The sequence below is a fragment of the Natator depressus genome, chromosome 1, assembly GCF_965152275.1.
Source record: "Natator depressus isolate rNatDep1 chromosome 1, rNatDep2.hap1, whole genome shotgun sequence".
NCBI lineage: Eukaryota > Metazoa > Chordata > Testudines > Cheloniidae > Natator > Natator depressus.
Genome location: NC_134234.1, coordinates 21492817 through 21507152, shown reverse-complemented (window position 1 = coordinate 21507152; position 14336 = coordinate 21492817). Strand labels below are relative to the sequence as shown.

Sequence of the window (14336 nt, the reverse complement as noted above, 5' to 3'; positions counted from 1 at the left end):
CCTTTCCTATGGACAGTACATCCCCTGGCTTTTCTCCTGCTGGCTGTCCAGTACTGACTTATTACTAAGGCTATGTTTTAGTCACAGATATTTTTTGTAAAAGTCAGAGACAGGTCACGGGCAGTAAACAAAAGTTCATGGTCCATGACCTGTCCTTGTACTATATGTGACTTGTACTATAGACCCCTGACTAAGTCTTGGGGGGTGGAGGGCAGTCCGGGCATGCTGCTGGTGGAGGGGGGGGAGTGGTCCAGGGGGCATCGGTCCAGGGGGCATCGCGGTTGCCCTGGGGGGAGTACCTGGGACTCCCGCTGGTGCTGGGGAGGAGGGGTTGGCGGGGCTGGCAGGGTCCCTAACTGGTTCTGCTCAAGTCTCCCGAAGTGGCGACATGTTCCTCCCTCAGCTCCTAGGCAGCTCTGCGTGTTGCCTCTGTCAGAGTGCTGGCTCCGCAGCTCCCATTGGCCGGGAACCATGGCCAATGGGAGCTGTGAGGGCAGTGCCTGTGGGTGGAGGCAGCGCACAAAGCTGTCTGGCCATGCCTCTGCCGAGGAGCTTCTGGAGAGCCCCCCCCGAACTAAGCACTGCCCTGAATTCTCACCACCTCCTGCACCCCAGCCCTGAGCCCCTTCCCACACCCAAACTCCTGCTGCTGCTGCGGGAGGGGGTGCGGTGGCCTGACACTGCCACAGCAGCAGCTGGTGCAGCTGGCCCAGGAGCTGCCTGAGCTGCTCAGGCAGCCCCCAGGCCAGCTGCTGCAGAAGTCATGGAGATCCCAGAAAGTCATGGAATCCGTGACCTCTGTGACAAACTCGCAGCCTTACTTAATACTGATGTTGGCTGCATACTACTCATTCTTTTGCCTGGAAACCTTGGTGAAACTCTCTCCTTTCTAAAGTCTACCACCTTCTTCTGCATTCTTATTTCTTCCCCTAAATCTGCTTTCTCAGATGTTGCACCACTTATGTTGACTGGAAATAAGCCCCACTCTCTAAAGCTTGCACTATTGCCAAGTACAAGTCAGCTCTAACTGGCACTTGTTCAGTTATTATATTATTTCTGGTTTGCTGTGTATGAAGTACAGTGTAACTGATTGGATACTGAAAGCAGATGTGTTTTATCCTTTGGAATTCTATTATATTGTAATAAATCCCCTATAATAGATCCTAATTCTGTCCAACTCATTTGTTTATTTCACTTTTAAATTTGAATTTCCTTTTGTTTGTTGTTCAACCTCGATTTTAGTCTAATTTTTTTTTCATTCCCATGAAATTCCTGTTAGTAAAGGAATAAAGGTGACACTTAATCTTCAGGTACTTCAGGCTGTGAAAAATACAGCAAAATAGCACGTTGGGTTATTGCTTTGAAAGTCTAGTACACCATTACTTTTAAAGATTACCAGCAAAAAGTAATGTCATGGGCAATGCTGCCTTTGATTTTGAAGAGATGACATGAATAGAATGATTTGTGGGGGAGGGGTTCCTTCAGTCAGAAGCAGAGTTTTTATCTTCATTCACTGCAAGGCTGATTAATGCATTTCTATTTGATCCAGATGCATACTGAATAAATTAAAAATGAGATGATTTGTCATGGATTGTTTTTGTTTATAACTTTGATATAATTTCCACTGAATCAGTAAAAACAAAACATTCACACTGTAATAGAGAAGACTTATTTAACAAGAACATAAAAGGTAGACTGAAATAAAAGAAAACCCATACAGAGTAGAAACATGGATGAAATCCTGGCTCCATTGAAGTCAATTTGAATTTTCTTAATGACTTCAGTTAGACTGTGATTTTCACCCAAGAGGTTTTGTATCTGTTCCAGGAATCAAGCAATTTCATATTCTAGAAGGGGTGCATTAGAACAAACATAAAACTTGAAGATATTCAAAATTCTGGGTTATTTAGCAGTGATGATGCAGTAGAAGATAAGTTAGCTCTTATATTTTGATATATATTCTATCACTCTGTATTAATTTAAGATATGAGGGTGCTTTAATTATTTCTCCTATGAATTTCACCCTATATGACATAATTTGCTATCTTACAGTGATGGTGCACAGATTTGGAAATATCTTTTGAATTATTCCTCTAATTGTTTTTGTTAAGAACCTTGTAGTTTTCAGCAAGTGAACGTAAAATGCATATATTTTATATATTTATATATATAAGCATATCCAAAGTATTATCAAATCTTCAAGGCATTGTCCATTGGCATCCTACAGAAAATATACTTTGTGAGTGTGTGGTGGGGGTTTGACTTGCCCAGCTCAATTCTGGCTCCTATAACAACCAGTGGAGAAGCCACTCTATGGGCCTTTCACCATTTAAAAGCCTCATGATACATTTACACAGCAGATGGCACCATGCCTTCCAGCGTGGGTAGCGAGACTCACTCTAGGATTGCTCGAGCTAACATATACAAATAGCAGTATGAACATGTATGGCTCCAGCAGAGACTTGGGCTAGCCACCTGAGCTCAGACTCAGAGGATTGGGTGGACTTGGGTGACTAGCCCAAGTCTCATTTGGAGCCGCAACGTCCACACCACTAATTTTAGCATGTTAGCTTGAGTGAAACTAGTCTTGACTCAGGGGTTGTCTGGGAAGCTGGAGAGGCGGCTGGACTAAATTTGAGTGAGAGGTGGTATGACCCTGTGCCCAGGTCACAATGCCATTCATTTGAGTGAGTGAAGTTCTTTCAGTTTGTATGCAAATTCAAATAGATTTTTTTAAAATTGCCCCCCATATGAATTTGGGCCCTAGTTATGTGCCTAGTTTGCCTGTGTGTTTATTCGGCCCTGAAGCTATTGCAAGTCCATCTACCCTCACTGGGAGCTACCAGCTGCAGTGTAAACATGCCCTGGAAATCAGGGGGCATTATTTTTAGCTGATTGCAAAAGCTAAAAAACTGTTAAAGAAAGGGCTATTATTTTTATTGTTTATGCAATGAAAAAGTACGTTAGACAAACGTACTTTTACTATACAATAAGTGTCGCTATTGTATATTAATTTGATGTACTATTTTGTAAAATACCTTTCTATTGCCTGAACAAATAATAAAAGTTATGGAAACAATTAAATAAAATGCTTAAAATACACCTTTTTAAACATATTAATTGATTTGTCAGTTTGGATTACTTTGATAACTTCTTCCAGTAGGGATTTTTTGCCACTTGAATATTTGCAGTGCCAAATCAGATTTTTTCCAGCATGCATCATCTTGTATTAAAATTTTTATAAACTACATGAAAACTTCAACTTTGTTATCAGATGTCAAGATTTTGATGTGATACATCTCTAAAGAAATCATATTGCATGTGTCAAGGTTCCTTCCCCACTCTGAACTCTAGGAGACCTGCATGTGGGGACCTGCATGAAAAACCCCCTAAACTTATTTTTACCAGCTTAGGTTAAAACTTCCCCAAGGTACAAACTATTTTACCTTTTGCCCTTGGACTTTATTGCTGCCACCACCAAGCGTCTAACAAATATATAACAGGGAAAGAGCCCGCTTGGAAATGTCTTCCCCCCCCCGCCAAAATCCTCCCAAACCCTACACCCCCTTTCCTGGGAAAGGCTTGATTAAAAATCCTCACCAATTTGCATAGGTGAACACAGACCCAAACCTTGGATCTTAAGAACAATGAAAAAGCAATCAGGTTCTTAAAAGAAGAATTTTACTTGAAGAAAAAGTAAAAGAATCACCTCTGTAAAATCAGGATGGTAAATACCTTACAGGGTAATCAGATTCAAAACATAGAGAATCCCTCTAGGCAAAACCTTAAATTACAAAAAGACACAAAACCAGGAATATACATTCCATTCAGCACAACTTATTTTATCAGCCATTTAAACAAAACAGAATCTAACACATATCTAACTAGATTGCTTATTAGCCCTTTCAGGAGTTCTAACCTGCATTCCTGCTCTTGTCTGGGCAAAAACAACACACAGACAGAGAGAACCCTTTGTCCCCCCCACCCCCTGCCAGCTTTGAAAGTATCTTGTCTCCTCATTGGTCATTTTGGTCAGGTCCCAGCAAGGTTATCTTTAGTTTCTTAACCCTTTACAGGTGAAAGGGTTTTTTCCTCTGGCCAGGAGGGATTTAAAAGTGGTTAGCCTTCCCTTTATATTTATGACAGCATGGATTCCTACTCTGTAGATCTTGGGACTCAGTTTCCTGGATTCAAGAAAGCAACTAAACAGGTGCTTAAGTTTAACCATCCATGTTTAAGTGCCATTGATTTTTCAAAACAACTTGAGCATGCATTCAAAGTCAAGCATGTGTTTAAGCATCCTTCCTGAATAGGTGCCTAATCATGCAGGACCATGGCCTAGGAATGCTTTAGTAAATTGAGGCTCTAGTGTGAGACAGTTGAACAATTTCTCTCACACTAGCCAGCTGAGATACAGTGGTCAGAAACCTGTGTGATTCTCACTACCGGGTTTCATTTTAGTTCCCTAGCTTAAAGCAAATGGATCTACTCTTCTGTGTGCCTAGGAAGCTGAGATGCCAGCAGTTAGTCAACTAAAATCTTATTGTTGATTATCTTGAGCAGAATTATAGACCTATCATAATTATATCTCCTATTCTTCAGCACTTATTCTTTTGACATTATTATGTCCTTCACTGAATCAGATATTGGATATAAAAAGTTACTGCTATTATGTTAATCATTGCTAATTTAAGCCACTGTCAAGCAATATCAGAAGAGGATATAATAGATTAGATTGGTTTGGTTTGGGTTTTTTTGAGAAACAATTCCCATTGGCATCTTGCTGATCCGGATGGAGATGTCAGTTTCTGCCTAGATCCAAATTTATTCTTGTTAGATAATGTCACTGCTAATAGCTTTTTATAAAAATTGGAAAATTCTATTTTTTTTTAATTAAAAAAGTGGAAATAAAGTCCAAATATACACATTCTGTAATAACTTTGAGATAAATTATTTAGTTTAACTTGTAATGGGTTTATATGGAGGCTGCATTATATGTTACATTTCCTTACGTCTGATAAGGAAAGGCCTCGAGGCTTTCTTGAGGCACTTTTCTTCTACTCTGCCAGTGACTGTCTGATAGCAATATAATGAGTGACTTTTTTTTCTGTTTCACATCTATATATAGAAGGGAGAACTATTTGCTGTGAAGTTACTCTTTAGTTGTTCAAGGGAGCTCTGTGTCTGTCTTTAGTTTATCAGTTTCATATAAAACAAATTGATTTTTTAAAACATAGTGTCAAAACTTGATGGAAAATGAGTTTCATGAAATGAAGTGGTGCATAAGACTAAGCAACTGTGTATTGTGTGACTTTGTGGCCTCATAGAATTCTGGAGCACAGTTCTGTGGTAAATGGTCAGGTTAATCTCAATATATATTTTAGACTAAAAGTTGAGATTCTGGAGTCTTGATCTGTATATTTAAATTAGAAGCGTGTGTGTGTGTGTGTCAATGCACGCACACACAAGTAATTCTCAGTCTGTGCATGTGGTTGCTTGCATCCTTTCTCTGCGAGTGTAAGCATGTATTTTAGCTCTTCTAGTTCTGAGAAAAACCTTGAAAAAGTGAACTGAGTTAAAACTAATGCAGTGTTGTCTTTCTGTAGGCCTGAAACCTGTTCAAACCCCGCCCTCATATTAAACCAGTTTTGGGTGAAACTCAGGGTGTTTGGTAGGGAAAGGGTGAGGGTGCCTGAACTGACCTGGTCACACCTTGAGCCCTGGCTAGGGTATAGGTCAGGTGCCCTAAAGTGAGCGGGTAACATTTCTGAGGCTTCAAACAGCCTGAAACAATAAAACTGAGAAGTGTAAAGTGTCCCATTCATCCCCATTGTGTTGGCTCTGAGACCTAATGACGATGATTGTATTCATTTGTGTATTTACTTGTCCTATACCCAGTTGCCAGAAATGTCATCTTTCTTCCCTGTTAAATTTATGCATTGTTCACACAAAACACTGCAACATACTGGAAATGGACTATGCATGGACAATGTAAAATAAATATAGGGACTAGTGCTCTTACTGTATTACTAATATAAAGATAGAGAGACAGACCAAGGGAGAGAAAATGTAAATGGTAAAATGAAGCTTCCCAGAATATCCAGTCTCACCAAGGCCAGCTTGCTTTGGAGTACATGAGTCCTTAAATATGACTTAAACTTCTTGTTCAAATAGTCAGCTCCCTGTTTAAAAAACAACAACTAAACCTACTCAGAAACCGAGAAATTCAAAAACTCTATCTATCTATCACAGTATCATTATTTTAGTCCCAGTTCCACTATCAATTTTTGAGTCCAGTACTTCAAAAGCCATCTAATCAGGCATAGTGCTTATTACTATCATTATACCATTTTTACTCCTGTGAATTGCTCATAGAGTAAGCATTCCATGGGACTATTTGTGGTAGGAAGCGCTTTGACTGATAGTAAGCTCTTTGTGTGGAAAACATATTTATAATCTTTTGTTTGTTTCACGGGCGAAAATAACTTCTTGGATGGATCACTTATAGACACTTTATGAGTCTAACTAGAATTATTCATGAGAACTCAGACACTAGCCTTAGCAAATTCCTTCACATGGTGCTGTTTTGTGGATCGTGGGAGTTCTGTCCTGTAACAATGAAACAGAAAAAGTTCCTTCAGCTTTTATTCTTGCACATTTTGAATGTCACCCTGGCTGGTGCCTCTCCTACAGAATACCTTGCATTTGCTGCCACTGTTGCCTGTGTTGATGTTTCTGTATCCTTAATCACTAGTTTTCTCCATTTAAGTAGTTTGCCTGGAACACAATACGCTACTATTATAACAAATAGCATCCTCTGAAAAGTAATTGAGAGAGTGAGAAAAGAAAGCAAAAGCTAAGCCTCTTTTCTTCGTCTTTCAATGAATTCTTGGACCCAGTAAGTTCTATCATTGAAACCATGATTTTCTGAACACAAAGGACATTAAAGCATTTCTGGGTGTTACACGTGTTACTACTCGCCATTAGAAATCTTGCACTAGTTTACTTGAAGACATTATATACTGATTGAATCAGATATCAAATCTGTTTGTGTGCTGGGCTACCACAGTCAGAAAATTTTAATGAAGAATGACATCCATGGGCATGTGGGAAGAGGAGTGAGAGATGAAACTCTTCAGTAGATCTTGTCAGTGTTGAAAGTGGATCAGAATAAGAAATATTGATGGTTTTAAAAGCAAATGGGCATGAGCCATCAGTCCCAGATCTTTCTCCTCTGTCCAGATTTGTAACAGTCATGTCACAGTAGATTGCCAAGATGCTGAAGGCTGAGGCATAAGAAATTGGAAAGAATATACAGGATAGATCTCGGATAGTTCTAGGGTCTTGCTCATCATTGTCCGTGAAGGTATCAGTACCTTGCTAAGCCTAAACAAACCATCTCAACTTGACAAAATTGGATATGCATAGCAGACCTCGGATCAATTCACTTATAGGTATTGTCAGGACAATAGCATCTCTAGATTTAGAGTCACTGTATTTAGTGGTGGTCTCCTTTCCACATCTTTCGATGAAATAGACCCTAAACCAGGGGTTCTCAAACTGGGGGTTGTGACCCCTCAGGGGGTCACAAGGTTATTACATGGGGGGTTGTAAGCTGTCAGCCTCTACCCCAAACCACACTTCACTTCAGCATTTATAATAGTATTAAAAAAAATGGGAGTTTTTAATTCATAAGCGGGGGCAGGGGGGAGTTGCACTCAGAGGCTTGCTGGGTAAAAGGGGTCACCAATACAAAAGTTTGAGAACCGCTGCCCTAAACCATGTGGCTGCATTTTGGTGTGACCCCAGCCAGCGCTGTCCATAGGGGGGTGGAGGGCCTGGGACATAGGTGCCAAGTTCCTATCTGCCTGGGGTGGTGCTCAATTCAATATGCTTCTCTGTCGATTCAATATGCTTCTCTGTCACTATCTCTAAAATCCAGTACCTAGAGTCCTGGAACCATCTGTCCTAAAGGAGTCCCTTCTTTATATTATATTTATATTAACTCATGAGTGGAGTTCATCCTGCTGAGCAAAAGGTTGCCGGTAGAATAAGTGCATTTTTGAAACTCCAGGACTAACTGTTCATTATTAAAATATACTAGTTCTTAGCACTTATCTACTGCTTGTCATCCGCTGATCTGAACATCTTTTTCAAAGGCAAATAAGAATCACAAGATCCATTTGATAACTTAGGAAACCAAGGCAGAGCAGTTAGGTGACTTGTCCAAGGTGTCACAGGAAGTCAAGTGGCAGAATTGGGAATAGAACCACACATCTTTTGTTTCCTTGTCTCGACCCCTGTCTGCTAGAAAACACTGGAGGCACGGTCATTTTGAAAGGTAAAGTTCTCCTCCTCCTAATAGCAGTTTCAGTGAAGGAAGTGTGCAATGAGCAGGCAGGACCATGTCCCAGATAGCTAAGGGTACATTATCAAAACATAAGAATCCCCATGTTTTGAGACCCAGGTGGCTTGATACCCATTGGACCTGCAACTTGGAGTGAAAAATAAGAAGAGGAACAGACCCCAACAAAGAAATCATCCCCCGACTTTGGAGTCTTTTGGTTTTAGATCTATCACTTATCACTTGCCACCCATGGAAAATTCCAGGAGTCCTTTCACCTAAAATGCTCTCAGATATCAGGCTCTTGACTTATCTGGAAAGTATTTGTTTTGCATTCTGCAGGCATACCTTATCTTTGAACATTTTGTTCACCTGTCAACAGAAGTCTGAGTTCCTAAAACAGGGCCAAGCAAGTTCTTTATTGATGGACATGTTCCATTGTCATTTCAGGTTGCATGATTACGGAGCAGTTGAGGAGTTCTCCAAAGAAATTACAAGTCTTTAATCTTATTTTATAATGTCCCTATGCTTCCTCATCACTTGCATTGTTTTCCTGCTGAGAAACTTCTTAAAAGTACTGTCTGAAAAATGAATACATTGCTGGATTTTTTTTGTAATTAGGGCCTGAGTTACCTGCAAGAGTGGGAAAGTGATGAGAAAAATATGGGCTGCTGATTGATTCCAGTAGCTTAACAAATATTGCTTGATTAGGGAATGACAAGGCATTTAAATTCTGGAGACTGTAAATAATAAAAGAGCTGAGGGAACTATGCTAGATTTATTTTGCCCTGACTATCTGATGTTAAGGTTAATCAATATGGAGAAGTAAAACCAGGATTTCAATGAAATGTAAAGGCTGACAGAAACAGCAGTATTATCTCGAAAACCATCTTTTTTTTCTATTTATAATATAGACAAAAGAATTGATACTCAGTATTGAGTTGAACATTCATGAAAGCTAAAGTGAAGTTGCAGGTAGATATGGAAGGTCTGTATTTTTAAATGCAGCAGTTACACATTATAAATCTTTCCTGCATGGCCTGTAACTGAAATTATAACAATCTAAATGAAAAAGATTCTGAAACTTGTATATATTCGTTTAAGCTAACTAAAGCTACTGAGCACCAGTGAGGATAACTGCATGAAAGGTAGGCACAGAGAATGCCTAGTTTCAGAAATTTAGAATGTGGTTTTTAATATCAAATCGTACAATACTGTAATAGATGAAGACAGGTCATCAGCTGAATTGCACCTACTTTAGAGTATCAAAATATGTGTGTCTTGTTCTCAGTGTATTCCCTGTGATTGGACAATTGTATAACAGGAAATAATTTTAGCAAATGTTAAATGTGGTTGCATATAACCTATAATTTCTCTTTAGATGGAAGTTATTCTCTTACATCATGAAATTGAAAGGTTAGAAACAGTGTGGTTACAGGAAAGCACTTGAATTACTGCATCAATACCCTTTTTTTTTTTTTTTTTTTTTTTGACGTGGGAGGCGTAGGGTGGCTGCTTCTTGGGCTGTGAAATGCTAGGCTAAAGAAAGGTACTTGGTGGTAGAGATGTGCTCAGTGCTTCGAGTGAGACTTGAAACTGCTTGAAACTTGCCTGGTTCTGGGTTCTGTCATTAACGTTAAATTAATTTTGCTCAGATGCAAGACTTGGAGTGTGTACACAATGGGAGTTGAAACAAATAAACTCATGTTTACATAGAGCCCTGAGACCCCCAAACTCCCTATTTCATACAATAGTAACCAGTAGATGTTTACTTCTTGTGCAGTTAGATCCTAATCCAAAGACCATTGACGTTAATGGAAAGATTCCTATTGACTTAGTGTACTTTAGATCAGGCTCTTTGGGTACAATCCTGCAAGATACTGAGTACCTCCTACTGACCTCAAATACCAATGAATTCAGTGATACCCAAGGCTCACACCATTGTTCCTTGTGAATTCACTGGGAGGTAGGGGTGCTAGCTCTGAATTTCATGTTACTGTGGTTTTTAATATTCAATAGTTTAAAGTATTTAAATTTGTTTCCCCCCCTTTCTTTTTCTCTCAGGCTAGTCCCGCCCCTATAATAGTCAACACAGACACCTTGGACACAATTCCCTATGTAAGTATAACATTTTGTTTCCTCTTTTTGTAAACAGTTGAACTTACAGCTTGGTCTATCTTGATTTCCACCCCCCCCCTCGGTTAAATTCTCTTCACTGCTTATCAGATACACAAAACATTAGTCAAAGGTCTGCACAGAATGTTTCTTTAAATATATTGTATTTATTTTTTTAAAATATTAAATGGATTGTGTGGTTTAATTCTTTCCCAGTTGCAGAAATTAGGGAAGGCAATAAAGTCCGGTGACATACAGTGCAAAGTAGTAATTCACATACCTAATTTTTCTATGCAACAAAGTTTTAACAAATCAAAACTAACTTTCTTTTGAAAAATATTGTGGATTTATTGTGACTTTCCCTTTTCCCAGTGCAGCTGTAAAACCTGTTTTATTTGTAGATCGCCAAATATTACTAATACCAAGACTTTTTTGTTTTGATTTGGGATTTTTTTTTTTTGAAGAAATTTCCAGCTATATAAGAGAAGTCTGTGTCTGAATTTCTAGTATCAGATGGAGGGGGAACACCTTGTCTCAACCCTTCATCTGTTTATCTGTATGTCTTTTTTTAGATTGGAAGCATTTTAGGGAGTTTCTGTATAGCACTTGGCATGTGCTGGGCATTGCTGTCAGATAAGTAATACTAGTTTAACTTTTAACTAATAGGAATGTCATTTTATTTTTTTAAAATAGACAAATTAATGCTCAGTGTTTATCCTTACCCTTTTGTGAAGAGCTTTTCAGAGGTTACTGTGTGTTGTTAACAAACAACAGTGGTGATAGGCTCAGATTCCAGAAAGAACTGTACCACAACAAATGCATTTTTCCAGGATCTAACTACTTACAAAGTCAGTTCTTACTGTTTCAGAGTAACAGCCATGTTAGTCTGTATTCGCAAAAAGAAAAGGAGTACTTGTGGCACCTTAGAGACTAACCAATTTATTTGAGCATAAGCTTTCGTGAGCTACAGCGCACTTCATCGGATGCTGAATAAGTCTCTCAGACTGGAATCAGTTTTGGGTACAAAGCTGGTACCTGCACGCTATATCCACCCATGCAAACAATATCCTCACACGCAACTCTACAGGGAATATTTAAAAATGAGCAGTGGCAACACATTCTTTCAGCTCAATATGCAGAACCAAACTATAATGAAGGAGAGTGCAGAACACAAAAACAGAAAATAATAAAACCAAAATACATTGTGCAATGTGTGCAAGTAAAGAAAATACACGCAAATTTCAAAGTGGCTACACTGAAGGATTGTTCTGGTTTTGTCCTAATTTATTAGTTAATGTCCTATTTCTGATCCACTTTTTTCCACTTTGGAAAATAAGGGCTGTATAAACCCAGAGGAGTTCAAAACTTGACCCTCTTGGACATTTTACTTGTTCAGTTAAAAAACGTGTTCGTCACACTGGGACTAGTTCAGAAACCTAAAGTTGTCTTGCAGTTATGCTGTAATTCCAGAGTACTTATTACAGGAGAGCAAAGGGGCCAGAATTACTTTGTGGGTAAAATTTTGCAAAGTTTTTACAGTTCTTCATTTCACCTTTCCAAATGGTAGTGTTATCCAACTTTTGAATACACCATCGTTTGTATTTCTTGCACCTGAATGGAAATCCTAATAGCATATAGCATGCAGCTATAAAATGTCTTTGCTTGTTTTATTTTTGCAGTTGCTTATTCAAAATTACAAAATGTCATTCAAATCTGAATTCATCTGAAATTCAGTGCCAGCATAGTAGCAGGACTTTTTGACGCATGTACTTACAGCAAGGACCTATACATTAATTGTAGTTATAACTCTGTAATATATGAGCTTTGTTCAGACATCTGTGACTCGATAGGTACATTTTAACATCAAACTATCATTCATGTTAGAAAAGCAACTGTTAATGAACTCGGTAATTATAAACAAAGCACAAAACAAATAAATCCCCAAACCTTAAATGGGCAACAGTTTAGAAATTCTTCATTGTCTATGAATATTAATTATAGGTAGGGCTCATAGCACGGCCTATTATTAAGATTGCCCAATACTTCCCATTATAGACCCTCTTTTCAGCTGCTTTTAAGTGTGGCAAATGTTAACTGTCTGGGCAAAAAATTTCCCCCTCACAGTTTGCTACCTCCCCAGACTCCCTCCTAGCCTCACTCACTCTTTGTTACCTGCCTCCTCTGCTCCACTTGAGCTAGGGTTGCCAACTCTACTTGTACAAAACCGAACACCTTTGCCCCGCTCTCTGCCCCACCCCTCCTCCGAGGCCTCGCCCCCGCACACTCCATTCCACCCTCCCTCTGTCGCTCGCTCTCCCCACCCTCACTCACTCGCTCATTTTCACCAGGCGGGCTCAGGGAGTTGGGGTAAGGGTGTGGGCTCCGGGGTGGGGCAAGAAATGAGGCGTTCAGGGTGCAGGAGGGGGCTCCAGGCTGGGGGGTGGAGCTGAGGGGTTCAGAGTATGGGAGAGGACTCTGGGCTGAGGCAGGGGGTTGGGATGTGGGAGGGGTTATGGGCTCTGGTGTGGGGCCAGGGATGAGGGATTTGGGGTGAACGAGGGTGCTCCAGGCTGGGTCAGGGGGTTGGGCTGTGGGGCCGGGCGGGGGGACGTTGAGGGCTCTTGGCAGAAAGTGAAGATCATGTCGGATGATGACTGATGATAAAGGACATGCCTAAAGATTCTCCCATTTTGGCTCTAATTCAAGAAGTTACTTAAGCACATGCCTCACTTTAAGTTTGTGAGTAGTGCCCTTGTTAATAGGCATGTTTTTATGTGACTTGATGAATTAGAGCCTTTGTGCCTAATGCAACATTACAAAGTTTAAACACCAACACTGTCGCTATTTCTTGTTGGCCATTTGTAACTTAGTATAAATTCTGGCCTTTTATAGCATGTAGAGTCCCCCCCAAAACGATCAGGACCCTACTGTGTAAGATGCTGGAAAAAGTAGTAAGGAAAAAACAATTTAGGGCCCAAATTCTTCAAATACTTACATGTATGAGTAGTTTATTAAAGAAACTGTTTATTCCAAAATGCCTTTGTCCCCCTGCTCGACAGTATGTTGTTACATGTCCACACTGATTTTTTGTACTTCCTCCTGATTTTTACAGAGAATTTGGTCATACCCAAAACCTTAATACAAGTATATTTCTATTACTTTTGTTTCATTGAGCTGTAACACTTGTAAAGGCCTGATCTGATGCTTTTGGAATCAGTGGGAAGGCTCCAGTGGGCTTTGGATCGGACCCAAAGTGCACAGGAACACTTTTCTTGTCTTTTCTTTTTTTATATCAGAAGTGTTTCTCAGGGCAATAAGAACTAATGAGCTGACCAGAAGCAGACTTTGTCTTTTTACCCATCATGACAATGATTGATAGAGGGAAAGAAATCTCCAGGAGATGTGATAATATCCCTCTAAAGCATATTTGCCCTGAAACACAGCTAGCTTCTTTTTATAGCTTCCTTATTGTCACTGTAAAAAAAGAAAATGTTGCAAATGATGCTTACTCTCTCAAACTGTTTATGGCAGTGTATTCTCGGAGGGTGATGAAATGCATGTGCTTGACAGGGAATGAACTTTTCTTGTAACAATTACTGTGGAACATGAAAGGAATTTTGAGGAATTTGATACGACCGGTGTTCAGGAGGTGGTAGGAGATGTGGCAGTTTTGCCATAAGCAGATTTCAGAAGCTTTAAGATTAATTCTTTTAATACCAGTTTTATCATTCAGATACATGAGCTATGTTTTCTTTCAATTAAGATATTTGTTGACCAAAACGTAAAAATATTTAATCTCTTCCTCTAGGAGGCCCTTCATATAAATTTAAATCCAAATCTTCAGGTGATGCTGACCAATATTGTCTTATTGTTTCCT

The 14336-nt window shown here is 39.5% G+C and overlaps 1 protein-coding gene across 22 annotated transcripts in view; it reads left to right on the top strand.

The window, feature by feature from the left end:
* DLG2 (discs large MAGUK scaffold protein 2) overlaps positions 1–14336 on the top strand; it is a 1447004-nt gene that overhangs the window by 887020 nt on the left and 545648 nt on the right. For all 22 annotated transcript variants that reach the window (XM_074955894.1, XM_074956046.1, XM_074955852.1 and 19 more), the window contains one exon: positions 10409–10462. In XM_074955894.1, the coding sequence (XP_074811995.1) occupies positions 10409–10462 (54 nt within the window). The remainder of the gene's footprint in view (positions 1–10408; positions 10463–14336) is intronic.